Here is a 23,800-nt window from a genome sequence, read left to right as displayed (position 1 = left end):
AGAGCTGCAATGAGCGAACACAAGGTCGCCATGCCAACCTCCCTGTCCATCACAACACAGGGCATTATGTCTCTATGGGTCAGGGAGACACCCTGGCAGGCAGTGGGGCCTCCACCCAGAATCAGTCCTACTCTGTCGCCAGAGCAGAGATTAGTGTCCCTTGCAGCCTCAGAGCTGCCCAGAAAATGGGAAGCAGCTGGCCCGGGATGCCCAGAGTTGCATTTTTCCTTCTGCTGGTACTGCCCCCTCTCCTGGCAAGCAGTGGGGCATACCAGCACAGAGCCCCGACCTGGCTAGATTTCCACTACTTCAGTCGGGCCAGGAGAAACCTCCCCAGCAACACCAACCTAGATGGGGAGAGCACCCGCCAGGGCCACAGCCAGGACACCGGGTCCAGGGAGAGGCTAGCAGATCACAAGAAATCCTGCCAAAGCAATCTTGACCTCTATTTAATCTTGGACAAGTGAGTGGATCTCCTACCAGGCCAGAGACTTGAGGGGCAGTACTGGGAGCTCCTTTCTCAGCACTTGTTAATAATGTCCTGGGTTTTTGCTTATCATTTTATGCTTTGTTTTGTTTCTAGCCCAAATGACTCCATTTTAACTGGCCTCCAGAAAGACTGCTGAGTTGTCTCTGGGCCTTCTATATAGCATCAGTGCAGAGAAAGTCCTTTGCTTTGCTGTCTATGTGTTTTTGCTACTTTTCTTCTACAATCTATGTGTTGTTTTTTTTTTTTTTTAAGATTTATTTATTTATTTATTTATTTATTTATTTATTTACTTATTTATTTATTTATACAAGCACTGGGTACAGTCAGAAGTGCGGGAGGGTGAGAGAATTCACCAGAGCCAGAGCAGGGAGCAGAGCAGGCAGAAGGACCGAAGTACACTGCTGAGGGGAGCAGCGGGCGGCAGGAGAGGTCTGTGCATCATGCGGGACCCTCCTCCGGTGGCCGGGGAGCAGCCGGGGATCGAACCGGCGCTGCAGAGTCTATGGGCAGTTTAGCAACCCAGCGCTCAACCACTGTGCCGGGGAGGCCCAACAATCTATGTATTTTGTGAACACTTTGCTCTCTGGGTGTGGTCCTGAGAAAGCTGGGCTCTATATGAGCCTTTATGGCCTTGAAGAAGCAAAGGGGTACAGGGCATTGGCTTGGAGACACGGCCTTGGTCATTTCAGCTCCCCTGTTGGGCTGAGAATTAGCTTCCCCTCTTCAATAGTAGCTGTCGGTGACCTCATGGAAGCACATGACTATTTCCAAAGCCCTTTCCCTGCTGTGCCAATCTCAGACAGGCCTGGGGGAGAGCAGGGAAGGTATATGCCATCTCCCAGGAAGGAAGAGCATCCCAGAATTGAAGGCAGTAGCCTAGAGGCTCTCAGGATGACTTATCCGTGTTGAAAAGTCAGGTATTGAAGTTATCTACAAATATGTTATTTTTTTCCCCTTCAGACCTGTTATCCTTATGTGCGCAGGTGTTGGGGGCACATTTAGTATCTTTAGGATGTGATGACCTCATTATCATTGTGACTTTGACTCATGTGAACATGTGTGGCTTAACATTCATCTTGTCTATTATGACTATCCAATATTGTTCTATATCCCATGCATGAACTATCTTCTTTCATCCCTTCACATTCAATCTGTTTGTCTTTAAAGTGAAGTAAATACATATCCATAGGCAACACATCCATAACTGGCCATATCTGTCCACCTAATCACACTGCTATCTTTGCTTGATGAATTCAATATATTTAAAATTGGATTGATTACTGATACATAAGAACTTGCTACTGACAACATATTATTTCCTAAATGTGATATATTTACATCACAGCTTTTGTCTTCCTTCTGTTTCTGCCTACCTTTGCAGATTGGGCTTTCTTTATGTACATTCTGCTTCCCTTTCTAGCCTCCGCTTGTTTGTTGAATGTTTCTCTGGGAAACCCAGGACTTGGAGTTTTGAGAAGCCAGGGCTTGGAGTTTTGAAACCTGCCTTTTTGTTAATGTCTCCCCATGAAACTAGTATTTGTTTGCAATTTTATTTGAACAATTATCGAGTAAATACATGAACACAAATTTAAAATCAAACACTGTTACAAAGTTCCTGCATAAAACTAAAGGCCTCTTTTCCACCCTCTCCACCTCTGACCCCACAGCTCAGAGAGAGCTCTTGCAAATCTTGGAGATCTTGTCAGGTATTATGACTTTGTGTCTCATAACAGGCTTATATGACAGCTTTCTTGCTGCTTGGTTAGAAAGAGTCAGAGAGCTGGCCATGGTTATTCTCCAAGGACTTGAAGGACCAGGAGAGTCAGAGATACAGAATGCAGAAGGTTTTTTCAGAAATGCGTCCTACTTCATGTCTTATCTAGAGCTACTGTGTGCATAACCAACCATCCTCCTTTTCCTCCACAGGGTCTCATTCTTGAATCCCTCAGTTGCAAACACACAAATTCCACTGGTGCGGTCCCTTCCTGACAGTGTGCTCTCATAACAGGGTGGGAGTAGCTTGTTGGATGGTTTCAGATAAACTCTGCCAACACAAAGAATACAATGTATTCTATTGATTTTTTTCATTTTCAGGTCAGGCAGTGTGGACACCAACTGGATATTTACATACGGCTTCGTAGAGGATTTCCTCAAAATATTTGAAAAGTATGACTTCTCCATGTGGTGGGGCTTTTGCAATGCCAGGCTGAGTGCCTGTCTGCTTAGACCCAGTGGGCATGGGTGTCACTTAGATCAGCAGCATAAAGTCCCCGGTGGAGTTCTGAACCAGTCAAAAATGCAGTTCACTCAGTTTCCATCGGCTCCAAAGGTCCTGTAGACTTGACACCAGTCTTGGTGTCAAGCCACAGTGTAGGAAATACTGGCCGACTAGAGGATGTCACAGATTAGAAACCAGGCTAATCAGTAACACTGTTAAAAACACCTGTTTAAATAGTTGCAAAGAAAATGGCAAAGGACCCTCATGGCAACTTTAAAGGAAAATCAAGAATTCCCAGAGAAAATTCAAGGATGGTTTTCCCCAGGATATGGACACTTAAACTAGGACTGTTAGGAATGAGGAAAGACAGGGAAACAAGAAGCATCAAGGAGACTTCCTGTGGAGGAAGTGATCTGTTTAGGGGAGAGAGGGGTTAACTCAAAAAAGGGGTACAATTGAGACTGGGACAGGACAGCTTGGGGTCAAGGCCAAAGGGCTCATACAGCCAAGCCAAGGGGTCGGGATTGCGGAGAACAATAGGAATTTACAAATGACACTTGGGCTGAGTGTGGGTGATGAGGATTGTGCTCCAAGAAATCTGATAATTTTGGGTAAAATGAGTGGGAAAAAGAGCCACCGTTACATGGAGTTCATCAGGGACGAGGACAGCAATCCTCTAGCAGACAAAGGGGGCCTGTGACCCAGAAGACAGCGGCCATGGGGAGGAAAGGGACAGAGGAATGTGAATGAGTGGAAAAGGAACAATAATGTCTCTTAGATGGGAGGGAGGAAGGAAACATAGACCAGGAGGGAAGGGCCATGAGGTTCCAAAAATAGTTTAAGTAGAAGAAGGCTACTCATGGGCAGGAATAGGGACCTTCACGTAGTGTGTGTGTGGCATGAATCATGCACTTGTGTGTGTGTGTGTGTGTGTGTGTGTGAGAGAGAGAGAGAGAGAGAGAGAGAGCTTGGGATCTAGGGATAGAGCAGGACACCACCCTGACAGTCTCCCTGGAGTCCACACATTTGCTGGCCTCAGAATCCTTTACTAAATTTATGGTAACTTCTGGAACTCAGGAAGGGGTCACAGGCTAGAGGGAAGTGAAGACAGGCAGGTGTCCCCTCCCTGGCTGCTCATGGGGTCATTTGAACCTCTGTTTATGACTCACATACACGTGCTTCCTCCCCAGCCCGAACATGCGGGTCTCCATCATCACCTTCTCCACAAGGGGCCACACCGTCCTAAAGCTCACCTCGGACAAGTAAGTTCAGCTTCACCCCCTCAAGGCAGACATAGTGGTGCTGGGAGGGGGGAGACGGAGGCCACGGGGAGAATTCTGCAGAGGAGTCCTGAGTTTCAGTCAGGAGCCCACAGGCTTGCTGCCTGGGCGGGGCTGGCTTCAGCTCAATGACCACCCTGCACCCCCAGCATCTACTCCCAGCCCCTCTGATAACTCCTGCACTGACACTGGCAGCCCCTGTGTTTCTAGACAATCTCTGCCGCTCCAGCCTTACTGTGCCGGCTCAGATCTTCAGTTGGCTCAGCCTGATCCGAGCTGCACCCCCACTTGTGTCCCATTCCCACCTGCTATCTACCTTAGCAGCAGCTGATAGAGGACAAAACCGTGGACATCTGCAGCTCACTGCTCTCCTGCCTGCATGGACAGCTTTATGGCCCCTTTCCTGGCCTTAGGTCTTCCCTGTCAGGAGCTCTGAAGTAGGGACTCAGCACTCAAAGCAGTCTTGCTGCTTCCTTCAGAACCAGTCCAGAAGGGAAGGAGGCTGTGGGTTCCAAGTCACCCTAGGAGGTCCAGGGCAGGGAGGAAGGGACAGGGCAGGGGTATTGCCAGGGGGACTGTTACCAAACTCAGCCTTGCCTGGTAGAGGGTGATGAGCCCCACTGGGGACCCTTAAGGAGCTGGCAGTCCTGGCATTTAAGTTCCAGGTTCACACTAGCGCAGTCACAACTGCTCCCCACTCTGCCTGTGGATGGTCAGACAGGCCCTTCATGAAGCCTGCTGGGTCGATGAACCTGATATAGCGATGAGTACAGACAAGATCAGTTTCAAAGACTCCGGGCTGAAGGGCCATGGCAGCCTTCCTGACTGTGGCCTCCCTCTTCCAGGTCGGTCTGCCCAGCGCAGAATGTGCCAGCACAGATGGGGCTGTTTGAGAACACTCCACCCTTCTTCCTACCTCAACACTCCATTTCACTTTTTTTAGAAAAGAAATCGAAGAGGGTCTCAACCAACTGCGGAACACAGTGCCTACCGGAGACACAAACATGCAGGAAGGATTTAAAGCGGTACAGCCAGAGCTCTAAGAATTTATCCTGCTTTAGCAAGTGCTCAGAATATCACTGAGTCCTCTCAACAAGCCTTCTTGTTTCTGCAGGTCAATGAGCAGATCTCCACAGCAAACTCTGGAGGTAAGCTCTGCTGACTTCGAGACTGTGGGATCCAGGACAGTCAGGCCAGAGGCACAGCAGTCTGGTGGCCCCCACTTGCGAGCTGACTCTTGTGCAAGTTTCCCACCCAATATGTCCTCCAGGCTCCTCGTCTGTGCGCAGAGGGGGAAGGGCAGCCCCCCCCTGATGATTCTAAGACTTATGGGGTCCTGAGTGTACATTCCTGGTGTTTATTAAGTATGAGGCAACTGAACTACATTGAACTTGTGGAAAAGGGAGAAAGGCCAGGGTACCTCAGGCAGGCAAGACTCCACTTATGGAAGAAAAGAGCTTGATTGTCCCCTTGCCGACCACGCTCTGCCGTGTTCCCATGGCTGGGGCTGCCTCCTTCCCCCTTCATTGATTTCTCTCTGGCTGACACTCCTCCTGGCCTGTGTGTCCCCAGGCCTGGCAGCTGTGTCAGCCCACACCATCTCCACTGGGATTGAGGCTGTAGGGTGCATGCTCCGGGCACAAGAGCTGGAAGCGGGGAGAATGTGGGGAAAGGCTGACATCTGGACTCACTGTTCACTCCCCAAGCATCTCTTCCCCTGGTTTCTCACTGACTGGGCCCTTAAGGGCCAGCAGTAGTGCCCCAGCCTGCTCTGAGCCTGTCGGACATATTTTTTGTTGGTGAGGCTGCTTCCTCATTGCTCTTGGGAAAGGCATGAACTTGTCCATTGAATTAGCTGGACTCACCGTAGGAAACAGGATCTGCCACCTGTAGCAGTGAGACTCCAGTAAGGAAAGTCCTCACCAGGCTCAGTCTCGTGCTCTGTAAAGTGGGTCAGCTAAGGTGTCTTCTCTATCCAGGTTACTGCTCCACAACCCTCTAGGCGATCAGGAATGTGGGTGCTGGGGTCTGCCAGCATCTCCCAGGGGAGGAAACTAAAGGGCAGTGAGTGGCCTTCTCACCTGCAGTTGGTCTCTCTGGGTGACATTACTGACCAGGCCATTCCCTGTTTCTCCCACAGAAGAGAAAGTTCACTCCATGGTTGTCTCCCTAATTGATGGAACACTTTGGCCAGAGTCATTTGAGGCTACCAAGTATGAAGTGAGTCCAGCCCACCTTTTCCAGCCTTTGCTCCACATGTTTAGTGATTTGCACTTAACACGTTCTTTGTCTTAGGCTCAGAAGACTCGACAATTGGGGGGGACTGTTTACACTGTGGGTGTCAACAACTACATGAAAAATCAGGTAATTCAGAACAGGAGCTAACTGAGAAGTCTAGTTGTGGAAAGCTTTGGCAGGGTCACCCAGAGGATGGTCTTCTAACCCACCCACCCCAAATATCAGGACAACATGTGACCAAATGCAGAAATGAGTAACAGTGTTGTATGAGCTCACAGACCTGGGGAACAGCCCAGAAAGTTGGGGTACTGGCGAGGCCAGGATGGGGTGCTGAGTTTCACATGGCATGAAGCCTGAGCGTGAGCACTGGGATGGGGTCCTGCTGGCCCCTAACCCCTGCTGTGGTCCAAGCCTTCTGCTCCTCTTGTAGCTCCTGGCAATTGCGGACAGCGAGAAGCACGTGGTTGGTGTGGACACTGGATTCTATGATCTCAAGAACGTCGTTGACTCAGTGAGAGAGGGGTGGTGTGGGGGGTGGCATGAGGAGGCTCTTACCATGCCCACTCTTCACTTTCCCTGACCCAAACCACTCTCTGTTTCAGCTCGCAGCTAAGTCCTGCATTGAGCTTACAAGTGTGGCACCTCCCATTCACTGTGTGGGAGGTAAGACCTGGGTCTCTATTCTAAACAGAGGCATGTGTGCTTGTATGCGTTGTACGTTGTGCTTGAATATGTGTGATGGATGTTGTGTATTGTGCAGTTTAAATGTGTGATGTGAATACACACGTGTAAATTCTCTTTATTCCCAATTTTCATGAGCTAGAGTTGACATACAGTTTTATGTAAGCTGAAGGTATATCACCTAATGGTTTGACATATAAAACTTGAAGTGTTTAGCACAATAAGATTGTATAATTCTTTTTTATCACAAAATCAAAAGTTTAATTAAAAATGAGGAAAAAAACAAAATAGTAGCAATGGAACCGAAGAACATCTGACAATTTTCAGAGCCAGTTTGAGATCACCCCAGAAGCACAGGGCTGACATAGAGTTGAAACATCAGTGTATTCCTCCCATCAGCAAAATGAAGAAGAGGAACTGATGATTTCAGTGTATGAAGAAAAAGTTCAATGTCCAGTGTCCTAATAAGAGCACAAGGTGACCAATGTCCCTCCACGCAATCACTCCCAGCTGACATCAGCTTCAGGGTTAATAGGAAGGCCTCTCCTGAGAGCTCGACCAAGACAAGGATGCCTGCTCCCCCAGAGGGTCCTGCAGCACTACAGTGAGGAGGTCCAGGAACTTCCCTTAGGCTACAAGGCCTCTCTCTGTAAGGGCCTGTGAGTGCAGGTTGTGCTGCCGCAGCCCTGGAGCAGGCAGCTGAGCCCCGCGGGTAAGCACGCCCTTCCCGGGAACAGCACACAGCATAACCCACCGCATCCTGACCCAGACAGCTGGCTCTGCCTCTGTGCACTTGCCAGGAAGGCTGGAGCACCCTGACACAGGTCAGACAGAAGGCTACTCCAGCTGAGCTCTGTTGCCCGTGGCCAGCCCCAGGGAGCAAGGGACCTTGGTCTGCCAGCTCCTCTGCTCTCTCCAAGAGGCAGAAAAATCAACACCCACTCTCTGCTCCGTGAGAGAGGGGAGGCCAGTGGACTGTGCAGGGACCAGCTCAGAATAGAAGCAGGCAGACTTAAGGAAGAGTCGTGGGGCTCATATTCCCATGACTGACCATGGCTCCGCTGCCCATGCTTGCCCAGGCAGGGAGGGCTACAGAGCTTCCAGGATGGAAGAGTCTCCCAGACTCATCCTGACTTCTCTGAATCTATAACCTGCAGTGCCTCAAGTGGGCTGGGTTAGAAACACACTTCCCCCACCACCCACAGCACACATGGGTCTTTCCTTATTTTAAGTCCCCACCCGTGCAAGCAACTGGCAGCCTGGTTTCTCTGGGCATGTCCAGGGAGACACCAGGCAGGAATGTCTGAGCAGCATGTGAACACACAGACAGGTGGGGAGACCAATCGTACCCACCCAAGGTGACAGGAGCCCTCCTCACACCCCCTGCCAGCCTGGCCCAGCAATCCCTGCTCTGTCCTTGTAAACCGTCCTCTAGTCAAAAGCCGCCACCCAGAGTCACAGTCATTTGTGGGAAAGTTCAAGGCAGACACCTACACTCCCCAAAACAGGAGGAGTCAACGAGACAAATAGTGGCCAGGGAGCCCTGGGGCACAGGTGGGTTGAGCACAATGGCTCAGCCTCCTCAACCCCACAGGATACCTCAGAGTCCAGGCAGAGTCCTCTGCTCCCTCCCTGCCTCTAGGTCCTGTCTCCAGCCCACCCTCCCACAGGGCACCATGGGGCTGAGAAGACCATTTCCCTAATCCCAGCCTGGCTGGGTTGGTGAGACCCCTAGATGGACAAGAAAGCCCTGCAGATATGCCCTCTTCTCTCACCCTGCAGACACACAGGGTGGGGCCCGGGGCTAGACTTCCTGCAAGCCCTTTTCCTGCTTTACTGGGCTCAGTCAACCAGTCCTTTGGGATCTTTCCCTCAGGTCAACTGACAAACTTTTCCTGGTCACCTGACCCCCCCTAGCTCCGCCCAGATTCCTCTCATTCTCCACTTGTCAAGTAGTAATACCATGACTACTGCTTAACTGTGAGGCTTGCTTTTCTCATTCAAACTAATTGTCTGAATCTTTTATTATGCACGTTTCCAAACCTACAGCAAATGGAAGCAATTCTACAAGGAGCTCCTCTAATTGGATTTCTCAATTAACAGCTAACTAATTATCACTTATCTATCTAGCTCCCTCTCTCTCACTCCAAAAATCCGTCTTATTTTTGAAGGTTTCCAAAGTAAATTAGAGTCATCAGGCTATTCTACCCCCAACTTTGTCATTTTGCTTATGATAAACAAGGGACCCATTTTCCCGAGTGGTCTTTTTGAAATGCACACATCTTTGCAGGTATATTATGTGTGAGTCTCACAGATGCACACACACACCTGCATAATGCAGACCCCGTGAAGACACACACCATCACAGCTGCACCTCAGTCCCCTGCATCCTGGTGGCAGCTGCTCTCCACTCTGTCCCATTTGTAAGTCTACCAAACATAACTACCATGAATAGGTGATCCTATATGCTTACATCTCCATCTACATACACTTCCAAAGGGCATTTTTTTATAAATGGGAGCACATAGAACATTAGATTGTCCACCCTTTCAAAGTATGTGAACGCCAAACCTATTGTCTTGGTGTCCTTGATTGATATTCAGATACTTAATAAGTCGGGACACAGTTCCAGTCGCTGGGCACATCCTGTTTCTGACCTCTCTGAGGGCACTTGACAGAATTTCCCTGGGGTGAAGCAGAATTAGAATAGCCACAATAGGAGAGAACAGATTCAAAGGGGGCCAAGATTATTTTCTTTGTTGTTGCTGAGTCTCATCAGCTCTTTGCAGATTTTTGTGATCAGTCCTTTATCATTAGTGTTGGGTGCAAAAATGTTCTCCCAGTTGGTGGGGTTTCTCTTTGTTTTTGTTATTGTCTCTTTTGCTGTGCAGAAGCTCAGAAGAGCTAAAAAGAAACTTCTCTGAAGAGGAAATGCAAATGGCCAACAGACATATGAAAAAATGTTCAACATCTCTTGTCATCAGGGAAATGCAAATCAAAACTACCATGAGATACCATCTCACACCAGTGAGAATGGCACATACTAAAAAAACTAGCAACAACAAATGTTGGCGAGGATGTGGAGAAAAAGGAACTCTTGTGCACTGTTGGTGGGAGTGCAAACTGGTCCAACCACTATGGAGAGCTGTGTGGAGATTTCTGGACCTACTAAACATAGAGCTTCCATATGATCCAGCAATTCCACTCCTAGGTATTTACCCAAAGGACACAGAAACATCAATTCCAAAGAGCACCTGCACCCCTATGTTTATAGCAGCACTGTTTACAATAGCTAAGCTTTGGAAACAACCCAAATGCCCAAAAATAGATGACTGGATAAAGAAGATGTGGTACATATATACCATGGAATATTACTCAGCATTCAAAAAAGATAAACACATGCAATTTGCAGCAACATGGATGGCGCTGGAAGGGATCATGCTCAGCGAAATAAGCCAAAAAGAAAAAGAAAAATACCGGATGGTCTCACTCATAGCAGGAATCTAGAAAACTTAAATAAGGGACCAGGAAAATGAATAACTATAAGAAAGTGAAAATCAAAATCAACAAAAAACTATGAACCAGAGACACTTTTAGGGGGGCGGGAGGGGAGGGATTGGGGTCAGAATGGGGGGGCTGCAATTGTATGGGGAATATAACAATAAAATTTATTAAATAAAAAAAAATAAATAAATAAATAAATAACTTTAAATGAAAAAAAAAATAAAAAAAAAAAAAAAAAGGAAAAAGAAAAATACCGGATGGTCTCACTCATAGCAGGAATCTAGAAAACTTAAATAAGGGACCAGGAAAATGAATATAAGAAAGTGAAAATCAAAATCAACAAAAAACTATGAACCAGAGACACTTTTTGGGGGGTGGGGGGCGGGAGGGGAAGGATTGGGGTCAGAATGGGGCGTTTGCAATTGTATGGGGGAATATAAAAATAAAATTTAATATTAAAAAAAAAAGAATAAATTCAAAAAAAAAACAAAAACAAAAACAAAAAATCAAAGGGGGCCAAGAGGTGGATTTTCTCCTGAAGAGGCTGTGCCAAACTGCATGTGGGGATGAGGATGTGGGGAGAGATACCCCAACTGCTCCTTCCAGGCTCAATATGCAGCCCTGTCATGGTGGGCAGGCCCTGCTGAAGAGTGAGCAGTGAGGGTACAGCCTGGCAGAAGCGAATAGAAAAGCTGCACTGAGCTACTCTGTGTGGGAAGGGGCCTGAGGCTTCAGGACATCAGCCCACCTGAGTGTACTGCATGTTTGATTTCTTAGTAGAGGACACTCAGCTGACGTTCCTGCTCTCTCTGTTTCAAAAACTCGGCACTCCCCCTGCTCCTTGTGGTTCCGGCCCTTGTTAGGACAGGGACACTGCAGCAGGTATGCTCAGGGACCACACAGGGACATCAGCAAGACAGGTGGGCCAGGTAAATCCAAGGATGACTGGCTGTGGTGTGAGGAGGGCAGGCAGGGCATGGGTCCTGTCCTCAGGCATGAGGACAGTCACTCCATCCCCAGCCATACTGACATGCAAAACCACAAACGCAACAATGTCAGGTGTTCTATTTTCCAGAAAAGAATTTTATCTGAAATTTCATGGGAAATGTATTGATAGTCAAACATGGAATCCCATTGTTTTTGAAGACACTTGAAGGCCTACAAAACTAATCAGCAGGCGCACTTCTGCCCACAGCCCTAGAATCTATTTTCTTCAAAGCACAGAATTGACAACCATCACATTGATGATGGCTGGAGGAAGACTTGATCCAAGAGAAAGCCAAACTGCCAAGTTCAAGGTTGTGCTGGCAATTCTAGGACTGGTTCCTCCAATAATTGTATCAGCTGGGCAAATCAATCACAGGGAACTGGAATTAGCTAGACATGAGATTGAGACACCAGAGGAGGCTAATGACCTTGACATACAGCAAGAAGGCCTTCAGAGCATCTTGTCTAAATCCCTGCTGCCAAACCTAGAGCTGCCGTCACTGTGTCCCCTGGTATTTGTTCCAGGGGAGAAGATCCCCAGTGTCCAATCAAGGGGGGTAGGACAGATGTCCCTTAGCAAATCACTCCCCACACAGCAGAAGGAAGAGCTTTCCATGAGTCCCTAGGTAGGGAAGTGAGGAGGCCCCAGAGGGTCAGTAAGAGTGGGAAAAACAATCATCTTCAGGGATCTGCCTCACAGCTAAGGGAAGGGGGACTCTTTGGTACAGGATCAGCTGCTCCTTGCTTGTCTCACCGGGGTGCCACCTTATTCCTCAGCTCCTCAGTCTGCCATAGGCACACAAAAATGTGGTGAGGAGAAACAGACCCCATACATCAAATCATTTCACAAGCAGCCAGACCAGGATGCTCACTTCAGGCAAGAGGCAGAGTGGTGCAGCCTGCACTGTCTTGCTCCACTCTCCTTTGTGATGGCGGTCTGGTGGAGGCTGGAAAGCACTGCCTGTGCCCCTTAGGGAGCCTCAGGACTTAAAGACTGGAAACCCACAATGGGTTTGTTCATGGTTTGGGACCAGGTGGAAACTTGAATGGGCTGTGCTGGTTAGAAGCTGTAGTGAGAGTGCCCGAGAGCTCCGCCAGCCTCCTCACAGTGGCCCCTCAGAAACACCAGGTGAGCCTCAGGAGACACACAGGTGTGGGTTCAGAACAGCTGCCTCCTCCAGGAGTCCTTAGGGGCTCCATTTTGGGGGCACACTGCCACAGTATGAGATCAGGGGACAACAGAGCTCACCCCTTCTTACACACACGTTTGGATGTTGCCCTTGCAGAAAACTACGATGTAAGTGTCTTCGGGAGAGGTTTTTGTAACACCAAAAACAAAAACAAAGTTCTTTGCAGATTTAAGATAAGTGACACCATATTTTTTGGTAAGTACCTCCTTGATTTGTACAAGTAACAAATTTCCCACAGACGCTGTCTCCATCAGCAACCATGCCTCCAAAACACTCGATGCCCATTCCCTGTGGGTGCTGTGAGGTTAGAGACAGCACTGAGAGTGGAAGGAGGGACGTGGGTGGGTCTATCCATCCCCAGAGCTACAAAAGGGTCTGGGGTCAGGGCTGTTCCCTGTAAGGAGGGTCTTCATCTCTTTCCTCATCTCTTATTTTCCTGAGAGACAAGGATCCCAATCTCACGAGTTGACCAGGTGGAACTGGAAGCAGTCCTGGGCTCTGAGTACATGCCAGGTGCACTGGTAGCTTTCCCAGGAGGGTACATTCACCTTCGATTGAGAGAGGAGGCCAAGCATTAGGACCAGGTCCTGAGATGTGGCACAGGCACACATTACTGTGTGAAAGTTCTCTTCTTGCTCTATTTTCTCTACTGTAAAACGGGAGCAATATAACAGCTGCACTAAGTAAGCTCTACGACATATGGAAGCCTGTTATCTGGCGACACTCACACATCGGGTGTTCCTCCATGATGGAGGAGTGGCTCCCTGTGGAGCTGACCAGGGTGTGTGGAGGGGTAAGTCAGACTGCAATGGCAGCTGGACCTTCACCACTTGGCCACAGTTCAGGGGTGGAAAGAATTGGAACTCAGATAAGCAGGATCCACAACTATAACTCAGGGTGCTCTTTTGAGACTTGTGACTGTCATGCTCAAATAAAATAACAGTAAACAAATGCAAAGGAGGAAAATCACTATCCCATCCTCAGAAATTCCCTATGTCAGTAAATAGTATCACCATCACCCAGTCAATCTGGTCAAAACCTGCATGGCATCCTTGAACTCTCTTTGCTTTTATACCCATATGCAGTCCAGAGTAGGTCTTATTTCTTCGAAGTCTAAAGCATGTGCTGAGATGGCTCACCCCTCAACAGACTCAATGTCCTTAGATTAAAAACCAAACTCTTCCAGGACCAAGAGTTGCGTCCATGTTTCATCTTACTTCTGCAACAAGGTCAGGTGGTGCTACCTCAGGGCCTTGACACATGCTGTTCCCACAGGATAGAAAACTCTACCCTGGGTCCTTACCCTGGCTTTCATTCATCACAGTCAGCTCCAGGATAGCACCATCATAAATAACTTATTTCTAATGTAAATGTTCAAAAAATGTAAAAAATAGAATTATAGAAAAAAGAACTTGAAACAGCATCAGTTAATATTAGTAATTATCAAAATAGGATAATCAATTTTTGGAAGCAAATACCAGCATGAATTCATTGACTGCATAAATATCTCAGCTTTCATCAAGACTGCACACATCACCTTGTTCCTAGCACCTGCCTGATCCCCTCCATTCTGTATCCCAACCCTGTTCATTTATGTCACAATTCCAATTCTCTGGCATTTATTTAATTTGCGTGTGTTTTATTGCCGGCTTTCCCGCCAACCCCACAAATGTAAGCCCGGAGAGCCGGATCCCATTGTACACAAGTCATTGCCCTTGCTGGTGCGGGCGGCTGCTGAGCGGGCAGAGAGCAGACACTGCATCTGACCCGCAGAGCTGCACCAGCCAAGGGCAGGCAGATGGGAGCGGGGGTGGATGGGCACGTCCACTGACTTTCTTCCCATCTCATTTGCTTTAGATAAAAAAGCCGCCCAGGTGGAAGATACCAGTATAAAGTGTTCGGGAGTGAAGATAGAGGTACCAGCCAAGTAAGTGTCATTCTGGGACAGGCAGGCATTTTAGCCCCAAGAGATGCAGAATGTGGGGGCACCTCTGCTGGGCAACATGTGACGTGCTCTGGGAGGCTTCAGGGCATCGTCCTGACCAACCCGTCTTGGGGCTCCCCTGATGAGCTCTGGGGTCTGCTAAGCTGCAGCCCCTGCTGAGGACAGAAGTGGAAGATGAGGGACCCAGGGGGGCTCCTCTACTCCCAGCAGCCTTCAGAGCGGAGCCAGCACAATGCAAATACACAAGAGTCAGGATGGTGACAACACACAGCCTCCCTGGTCACTAAGCTCGTGACCACAAAGCATCTGACCCCGTGCAGAGCCCATCACTGGTCATCCTCATCACCAAGGTGGACCTCGTGCGACTTGGGGTGGGGTCTCCTCCCCAGGCCGTCTGCCCTCCAGTAGCCCCGAATGCCTGATGTTCAAAGTCATCACAGTAGGGAAAGCTGTGGGCTATGGTTTGAGCAGAAACCAAGAACTGTGCAGACCTGCACCTGTGGTCACCATCTGTCCTTTCTGTGTTTAGTGAGATCTCTGTTGAAGTGAGCCTGAACAACGGTGCCAGCTTCATCAGCAACGGGCTCAAGATCAGCAGCAAGGACTGTGGGGATCACAGGGTAGGTACATGGTTTCCCTCTGGCTGCCCAGAAGCCTGCCCTGAAGAGAGAGTCCAAAACTCCTGTCCTGGAGTGCCCAGGACAGGCCCAGTAAGTAGCAGGTGCCGGCAGGACTGGGCAGCATCTCCCACCAATGAGGCCTTTCGCCCTTCATCAGAGTAGGTACATGTCTGGGTGGCTTCTAGGAGCCCTGGGCTGCAGCCATCTTAGCATGACAGATGCCCTCTGCTCTCTGAACACTGTCATTGAAGGAACATACAAGGAAGAAATGAGAGACCCAAGCAGATTCCTGAAATGGTGTTGAGGCTCTTCCCATGCTCAATACTGCCTTGCCAGCAACCCTAACCTGGGGAAGCTGAGGCACCAACTTAATTCCAGTGGGAGTCAGTGAGGGTTGCTAGGAACCAGACTGTGCAAGGAGTCAGAATCCAGGATCTGGGCACCGGGCCTTCTCCACTGGGGATGTGGAGGGGACAGCTGGGCCCTGCACAGTCAGGGTACGTTTCCTCTGCATTGGTGCCCGGTGTGTGACCATCACAGCCCCTGGGACCCTGGGGACATTGGCTGTCATTTTTCAGATGCCTTTAGCCCCTACTCTCCTTGCTCCTTCCCCACACTCCTCAGCTCTTCCTGGCTGCAGCTCTCCCTACAGCTGCAGGAAGTTTTTCTTCTCTGCTGGTGGGGAAGCTATCAGGGCCCTGGGAGGGAACAGGAGTCATCTGAGCAAGGGACACCGGGAAACGAAGGTGACAGGCTCTTCCCAAGTCCCACACCACCCGGGCACCTTAGCCCATGGCAGCGAGGCATGGCAGTGGCAAGCATTAGGCTGGAGAAGAGTGTGCTGGGAAGAGCCCGGTGTCTTGTACCTGCTTGTGCGGGTCCCCACTGTGCCGACATCTCCTCTGTGTCATCTGCATTGTGTCTGCACATCCGCTCAGACCAGCCAGAGGACGCACATTAGCCCTTCAGGAGTCCCACCGACGCACAGCTCATCTGTCATCAGGCCCATGAGGAAAGCCCTCAGGAGAAACTCAGGGCAGATCCCGGGACTGCAGGTAAGCAGCCCTGACCTTGCCGTTCTCTCTGCCACCCTGGTCCCTGGGCACCGGTCCTCTCTCCCGCCCCCTTGCCTGCTGCTCTGAGAGGAGACTGCGTGTGGTCCCACCGGAGACCCACTCACCCTTGCTTCTGAATGACGCCCAAGACAGCCCGTTCCTTCAGCGCCACACAGACCGGGCCTGTGCCAGGACTTGGATGACCCCCCACACCTCACGACCCTCTCAACTGCTGCTCACATGTGGACATGGAGACGCAGAGAGATTGAGGCACTCAGCCCACAGCTACAGAGCCTACAAGAGAGGGAGGCCCTCATGAAAATGGACCTGGGTCTCCTGCTCTGCTCTGGCACCCCCACCTCTCAGTGGAACTCACCACCCCCCGCCCCAGACACCCATCTGTGTATGTGTGCAATTGTGTGTCCCTGCACTGTCAGCCAGGGCTTGGGTGGGGGTTGGGCTGGTCACTGCTCAAGGATTCTGGTTTCCTTGACAGGCCTCTGGGCTGAGCCTCTGAGCATGGCCAGCGGGGCGGGTGTGCCCCACCTCCTCGGTGGGCGCTGAGCACAGTCAGATCTAGTACTGTGTTCCGCCCAGGTGGCAACCTGCGGAGAATGGGATGGGGCTGACAAGAGTCTAGAATGCATGCTCGGCAGTGGGTGTCTGGGAGGCCCCAGGCCCACACTCCTGGTCTGTGTGCTCTCTGCCTATTTTGCAGCCACCTTTCGTTCTCAATGTGGGAACGCCTGGTTCCACAAATCAAGGCTCACAGTTTCCCGATATCAACCCTTACCACTTGGCTACATTGCTGCTGATAATCTTAATGCCAGTGCTAATCGGGTGTTGGTGGCGACTCCGTAGCAGTAGGGTGAGTGCCCAACCTGCACACCTCCCTGAGCCCAGACACCACCTCTAGGCACCCGTCATGTGCTGCCATGGTCTCTGCTGCTCCTCTCAGTGCACAGTCTTCACAGGAGTAAGGGAGACACAGACTCTGCCCTCCATTCCCGGGCAGACAGACAACCTGGCAGGGGCTTCCTGCCTCTTGCTTGCACAGCCTGTGGTCTATGGGCTGCGTGGTACCTGGGAAGAAGGGCCCAGAATCCCAGGCAGGGCTACCTCATGGTCCCCAGGCTCTGAGCACTCGGGTGGACAAGAGGCTGGGAGGAGGAAACTACTGTTGAGGGAAGAGCAGGGACCCTGCAGTGGCCACAGAATGAGCAGGATACCCAACCTCTGTGCTGCTGAGCTTTAGAAACCAGCGTGGTATCTGCCCATTCCCAGTGCTCCTTCCACCTCCCTCCATCTTCTTTCTGAGTGCCACAGGGTGCTGCCCATACTGGGCACAAGGGACAGAAAGGAAGCCGCTGCTAGCCTGTCCACAGCAGCTGCAGTCTGGGGTCTGGGGAGTGTTTGTGCCTGGGCGGGCATGAGGTGGAACACACAATGCCACCTTCTGGGGACCACATGCCCTGATGAAAGAGAGCAATAGCAGAGGACAGCCCAGCCAGGAGGAGGGAGGCAGCAGGGCTTGGTGGCGGCATCAAGGACTGTGCTGGATGGAGAGAGGGGGAGAAGCAGAGGGAAAGGCACAGCAGCAGCCAGGAGCGAGCGGTGACTGGAAGGTACCACGTGCCCTCGGTAACTGAGGAGTCAGGTCTCAGGGACATGCAGCCTGCTGGCCACCAATCCACTGGGGTGTGTACCCAGAGTGACACCCAACCATGTTCTCCCTCACTCCCGCTGAGCAGAGTCCCTTCCTGCCTGTGTGGACCAGCCAGAGCCCTGCACAGCCCTTTCACCCTGTCTTTGTCTCTTTCACTTTCTAGAACAAGGAGCCAGAGGTGAGTTGTGTTTTTATTCCTGATGCCCACATAGATCTTCACAAGAGGCCTCCTGAGCTGTGGGATATTTCCACTCCCCACGCCAACATCTCCATCTACCTGGACAGAGAGCGCTAGAAGAAAGCAGGGTGACAGAGGGGCAGAGGATACCGCTGGGAGCACCTAGGACTCACAAAAAGACATACAAAAAACACCCTCTCCAGGCTCCCAGCAGTGTGATCCAGAACCTCCATCACATTACCAAACAGCAGTGCCCTGTTTCAGCAAGAGCCATGACCCACAGTGACGTGAACAGACTTTGTTTTTGTTTTTGTCAGTTCCCAAAGATCACTCATTGGCTGGTCCTTCCCTGGCTTAAGTGAGCATTTGGAAAAGGAACCTCGGGGTTCCAGTCCTGGTCACCCTCCTGCACTCTAATCCTGTTGGCTTTCATTTCCTTCGGTTTGCCCTGTCTCCTGGCAGGTTGTGGATTGACTGGGTTTGTCCTTTAAGGGCTTCAGGGCTGAGGAGGGTGCAGGGAGTTTTACCTGGCATTGGCTGTGAGGGAGGCCAGCACAGGTAAACCAGGGCTAAGGGACAGCTGAGCTGGCTGTGGCTCACCCAATTAGAACCCATAGAATATGCACAGCAGGGCCACTGTGACCTGTAACGGGGAGACCTAGGAAGAAGGACCCACTCAGAGGCTGGCCTCAGTGCTGCTGCAGTGTGTTCAGGGAGGCTGCATCTGCCAACACCAGGCCGATCAGCCTCTGCTGATGCTCCTTCCAATGTCCAACTTTACATTGCACAGCCCCAAGACCAGGCTTCTTCAACAGGCAGCTCCAAGGAACCCAGGGGGCGGGAGAGAATTTGCTAATCTTTTGGGGAAGGGTCATCCTTGCAAACTATGTAGAAGTTGTGCTTCCCACGGAAGGCCTCCCTTACAGTACAGGGTGCTCTTACTCAGTTATCTTTGAATCTTACTAACAAGGCTTAGCTGAGGGGCCAGAAGTTGACAGGTGCTGGGGCAACACCTCGTGTGTCTGCACCCCAGAAATGCCGCAAAAGAGCTTTCTCTTCCTAGCAAACGTGTGTACCAACATGCCCCCCCACGGTGGTGGTCCCTAGTGGTGCAGACGGCAACCTAAAACAACTAGAGGTGAGATGGGCCCTTGGGGAGGGTGCTGTGGCCCAGGCTCAGACGGAGAGAAATAGAGAGGTTGGGCCCAGAAAGTGTGGCTTGGGTGAATTGAGTGTTCAGGGCACTGAGCCTTGCTCACTTTGCTCAGGTACCAGGATCTCTACTCCCTAGACCCACTTTCATGGAATCTGTGACTACACAGAGGTTCTCATCAGCCCCAACAATGTATTGGGCTCCCTGGGCAGTAAGTGTGAGTTACAACAAAATCACAAGGTTCATGAAGGTCAGAAAATAAAAGAAGGAATTTCTGCGTCAAGTTCCCATTAAGTGGAAATGCTGGTGCACCTGCCACCTCCAGAAGCCAGCTCAGCAGAGGGAGGGAAGGAGCCGCTGCCTTGTCCTCCTGCCCTCAGCTGGGGTGACCAGGGTCCCATGGAAGAGGGTCCTGAAGAGAATGTCCTTCCCCAGGAAGAGCTGGGCCCGCCCAGCTGAGACACATCCCACACTGGGGCCCCAGCACAGAATAGAGTCCAGATGGCTGGGGTGGAGGAAGAAAGAGCCCACAATTTCTGCCTGGCTTTGCCCCTCCTCCTGGTCCTGCTCCATCCTGCTTGGAGCCATGGCTTCCTCCAGGAGCTTCTATGACACCAGGAGAGACAGCCCTGCCTTCCACTCAGTGTGCGACACAGCGGTGCCCAACACACCTTCCAGAGAGGAGGAAGCCCTGACCAAGGGCTCGTTCCCATTCACAGGACATGGCTCCCCCTCTGAAAGCACCAGGACAGAGCTGGACCGCAGGGTCCAGAGCTCCCCTGGGATACCCCACCAGGGATCCAGGTCACTCTCGGTCTGTCCTGAGCCTCCTCTTATCTCCACCCTCCATCAGCAGGACCCAGCACACTCTCAGGGCATGGAGCCTCTTCCCTGCCTTCCCTGGTTGGCCTCATGAGTGCAGGCCTCCCCCTCCCTTCTTTCTAGCTCCTTCCCAGGTACCCCGCAGGCAACTCATGTTCCTCTCCAAGACACCGTTTATCTCCTCCAGCCTTGTACTTTAACTCTGCTAGTAGCTCCTGCCTTGTCCTCAGAAAACACTAATTTGTTCTGATCCCTAAACAATCCCTGACTCACACCCTCACCCCCCAAAACATGCCCTTTGCCACAAGTAGAGGCCTTAATCCTATCCAAGGGAGTTTGTAGAGACAAAGCTCAGGTACTTTGGGAACCGAAGGGGACACTGTCCCGCTGGAGCATCAGCCAGCTCAGAGCTTCCTTACAGGCTCCTTTGTTTTTCAGAACAAACTGGATATGCTGGGCATGCAGATCATGGGCAACTTTTTTCAAAAGCGCAACCGGTGCCCAAGGATGTGGTGTCAGCCCAGACGCAAGGTAAGCAGGGCACAGGGATGCTCCGCAAGGACAAGGCCATTTGCTTTTTGCACTTGACAGCTGCCCTCTGGGACTGTGGGTCCAGGCATGTGTCACGAAGAAAGTCTAAGAGAGGAACGTGGTGCCCAGGAGCCTCCCAGCTGATTCTAGACAGGGACCATGAGTTTTCCTTCATTTTCAACTCAAGGATGGCAGGAGACAAATCTAGAACATTACCCAGCACTTCAAAATTTAAATAAAAAGCCCGGAGTCAGTTGGGGAGGCTTCGTGCCTCCATCCCCACCCAGCACCAGGGCCATGGGTCAGCTGCTGCCCCCCATGCGGAGCCCCTCCTGGCTGTGATGGAGACACACCCCTCAGCACACACCTGGAAGCCTGGGGGACTCTGGGGCCTTCATTTAGTCAGGACTTGTCCTTGTTCTCCAGGCTCCCAGGCAGGGGAAGCAGATACAGTCAACATCCGAGCGAAAGGAGTTCAATGTCCGAGCCCTGGAGCTGGGAAGGCTGGGCTCACCCCGACTCCTGAACAGTCTCAGACAGGAGCCCAGACAGGAGGAGCCCCCAGGCAGAGGAAGGGCGTCCTCAGAGGTCCAGCCTGAGGGTCCAGCCCCAGGGCCAAGGAAACCACAAGTTTCTGTTCCCAATTGCAGTGGCTTCTCACTGACCTCTCTCTTCTCTTCCCACAGACGTGCTCCTTATTCAGGTCCCCACGGGGGAAGATGCCCGGCCCGGCGTGCTTTCCCTTCAACTGCAGCTGGTCTCGTTGCCCATATGCCCCGTGCCCACCTCCCCAACTCTCATGCTCCCAGCCCCCACAATTCGCCTGCTCCATCGGCCCTCCGGGATATTCCCAGTGATCCCTGCCGCTGTGGGAACATGCGGTGCGGGCCCTCTGTCACCCCCGGCCCCGCAGCCTAGTGTTACGTCTCCAAAGCGTAGAGTAAGGTCTTTGTGTACTGCACTAGACACGCGAGTTGAGTCTTGGTTTACAGCGACAGGAGTTGATCCGCAGGAGAAGTGGATCCCTGGTGAACCCTGTCCACTGTGCGGGAAGTGGCCACGCTGTTCCTGCCAGGACAGAGCACCCTTCTGTCCTTGGCTGTGCACACGGATGAGTCCCCCCACAGCCTGGTCTTCATCCGTCACCAAGGGCTGGGACACATTGGGTTTTAGCTAAATTCTGCTCTTTGCAAAAAGCCAGGATGTCTTTGAAAGACAATACAGTCCTGTCCCCTCCCAAAGGCAGGAGAGAAGTACCTGACTTTACGGAGAGAAGTACCTGACTGTCTCACCTCCCTCACTCCCATTTTCTTTTCATTTTCTGATTACCACTTTCCGGATACCTCATAGAAAGAGACAAGACCCTCTCAAGTTCACCCACTAAAAGTCCAACCTGTCTTTAAAATACCCCAAACTGGGCCTCTCTGGTGGCGCAGCAGGTTGAGCGCCACACTGTGAAGCTGTCTGCAGCCTCCTCAGCGCCAGTTTGATTCCCAGCTGGCCAGGGAGAATCCCACATGGCGAGGCAGAATATCCCGTCTCGCCCGCTGCCCCCTCAGCAGGGCCTTCGGTCCGTCTGCCTGTTCCGCTTCCTGCTCTGACTCTGGTGAACCCTCCCACGACTCTGGCCTGTACCCCAGCTCTTGTATAAAGAAAAAAATTAATCTTAAAAAAAAAAATACCCCAAACTGCCCCTCAGCCCAGTAGGATTTTCGAGGATTCTCTCCATTTCCCTAAGAGAAGGTGAATCTCCCACATTTGCCACTATGTATCCTGACAGTGATTTAGCCAACTGTCCTGGCACTCTGCCCAGCACAGGGCATCCGGGCACTGCCCCACCTGCAGCCTCACCACCCAAGGAACCCCATGAGGAACCCATGAGCCCTGGATGGTGGGTACCCCAAGTGAACCACAGTGAGCTGTCCCAGAGGCACACTGATAGTGATCTAAACTGCTGTCTGCCTCACCCCAATATCCTTGAAATGCTATATTTATGTTTCAGTTGAATTTCTCTCAGACAGGTAAAGGGAGAAATATGTCAGGTTTGGGTTTTTATTCTGTATTGATCAAGTGGATGGTTAGCGATGAATAACTTTGCCCATGTTTGAATTAAAGAATTTATGCCATGGATTGTGTAAGTGCATGTGGATAGATTTGCAGGAAAACACTAAGTCACATGACTTTTAGCCTTGAAAGCATTTATACCTGGAGTTCCTGCTCCTTGTCAACCCCACCCTGACCACTCTGACAGGTGACAGGCGGACTCCCCCATGACCGACACAGGAGAGGGAGGGAGAGGATCTGCCCCTCATGGGCTGTTCCCTTCCTGCCAGCTCATCTCCCCAGCTGTTTAAACACCAAGGCGCAAGGGACTTCAGAGAAATAAGCCAACTTAAAATGGAGGCCACATAGAAGGTGCTAGAATTATGTGGGGAAGGGAGAGCTCAGTACTTTCAATTTGACCCCATTCAGAGACTCCCTTCATGAGCAAAGGCAGGTGCATAGCCTGAACCAGCAGCAACCCCCTACTCTCCTCCTGACACTCTTCATGCACTGTGAGGTCCTGGCCAAAGTTTGGTTTGGTTTATGTCACAGAGTAGTGCATTGTTCCAGGAGATGGAGCTGAGAACTTTTTTATTTACTGGCCCAAATTAAAATTCCATCTTAAAACATCAGTGTTAACAGAACAAACATATGATGAGCTTTCTGTTTCACCCTTCACTTGACAGCACAGCCATCACGTACCACCTTCGCCATCACGCTGTCTCATGGAAGTTATAGCCCCCTTTCCGGACTCTGGAGATGTTCTGTTTAAACCTGGGAAAATGACAGAGTACTCGGAGAGTTGGGGATCCCAAAATCACCTTTTGGGATATTGTGTATACTTGATCTTCCTACTTTCTAGAAAGCTGGAACCCTACAGTTAATCCATCACTCCTTAAAATGGGTGGAGGAAACCAGACATTTTTCCAGCTCACAGCCTCCCACCCAAGCTTGTGTTATGAGCAGCAGACCCACAGATGGGGCGCCCAGCTCTGTGCTGAAAGACTGGCCCCTCCCCACCCTCTGCCAGTGCCCACCCTGCCCAGTATGTGGTCTGCAGCCTTCAGGGAGCCAGGGAGGACGCCTGCCACTCCCCTGCCCTTCTCCCAAATCACTATCTCCTCCTTCTCTGCCATCTTGGGCACCTGGCTGACACTGCTCCTAGTTCAGGGACTACTATTAACTAGGGAACCTCAAAA

The 23,800-nt window shown here is 51.0% G+C and overlaps 1 protein-coding gene across 4 annotated transcripts; it reads left to right on the top strand.

The window, feature by feature from the left end:
* LOC119234557 (anthrax toxin receptor-like) lies at window positions 1-22,192 on the top strand. 4 transcript variants are annotated; one of them, XM_037497559.2, is made up of 18 exons: window positions 1-463; window positions 2,585-2,656; window positions 3,899-3,970; window positions 4,932-5,013; window positions 5,103-5,136; window positions 6,129-6,208; window positions 6,284-6,352; window positions 6,657-6,737; window positions 6,829-6,889; window positions 12,685-12,783; window positions 14,446-14,515; window positions 15,063-15,153; window positions 16,092-16,208; window positions 16,927-17,076; window positions 18,038-18,052; window positions 19,116-19,190; window positions 20,466-20,558; window positions 21,245-22,192. In XM_037497559.2, exons 1-18 carry the CDS (start codon window positions 75-77, stop codon window positions 21,413-21,415), a joined length of 1,821 nt encoding a protein of 606 aa, XP_037353456.1. In that variant the 5' UTR covers window positions 1-74; the 3' UTR covers window positions 21,416-22,192. The 4 variants fall into 4 exon arrangements, with proteins under 4 accessions (XP_037353456.1, XP_037353457.1, XP_054546500.1 ...); XM_037497560.2 differs by lacking the exon at window positions 12,685-12,783 and having other exon boundaries at window positions 51-463; XM_054690525.1 differs by lacking the exons at window positions 18,038-18,052; window positions 21,245-22,192 and adding an exon at window positions 18,370-18,410 and having other exon boundaries at window positions 51-463; window positions 20,466-20,502.
* The last annotated feature ends 1,608 nt before the right edge of the window (window positions 22,193-23,800 follow it).

Source organism: Talpa occidentalis, unplaced genomic scaffold (genome assembly GCF_014898055.3).
Source record: "Talpa occidentalis isolate TD23 unplaced genomic scaffold, MPIMG_talOcc4v2.1 talOcc4.8, whole genome shotgun sequence".
Lineage (NCBI taxonomy): Eukaryota > Metazoa > Chordata > Mammalia > Eulipotyphla > Talpidae > Talpa > Talpa occidentalis.
Note: the sequence above shows the minus strand (reverse complement) of the source record. Positions and strands in the feature narration are given on the sequence as shown.

Excerpts from the sequence above, each read along its gene's own strand:
- LOC119234557 (XM_037497559.2), top strand. The coding sequence starts at position 75 with ATGGGTCAGGGAGACACCCTGGCAGGCAGTGGGGCCTCCACCCAGAAT. Across the intron at positions 3,971-4,931 it reads CTAAAGCTCACCTCGGACAA|AAAAGAAATCGAAGAGGGTC; the intron begins GTAAGTTCAGCT and ends CACTTTTTTTAG. Across the intron at positions 5,014-5,102 it reads TGCAGGAAGGATTTAAAGCG|GTCAATGAGCAGATCTCCAC; the intron begins GTACAGCCAGAG and ends TTGTTTCTGCAG.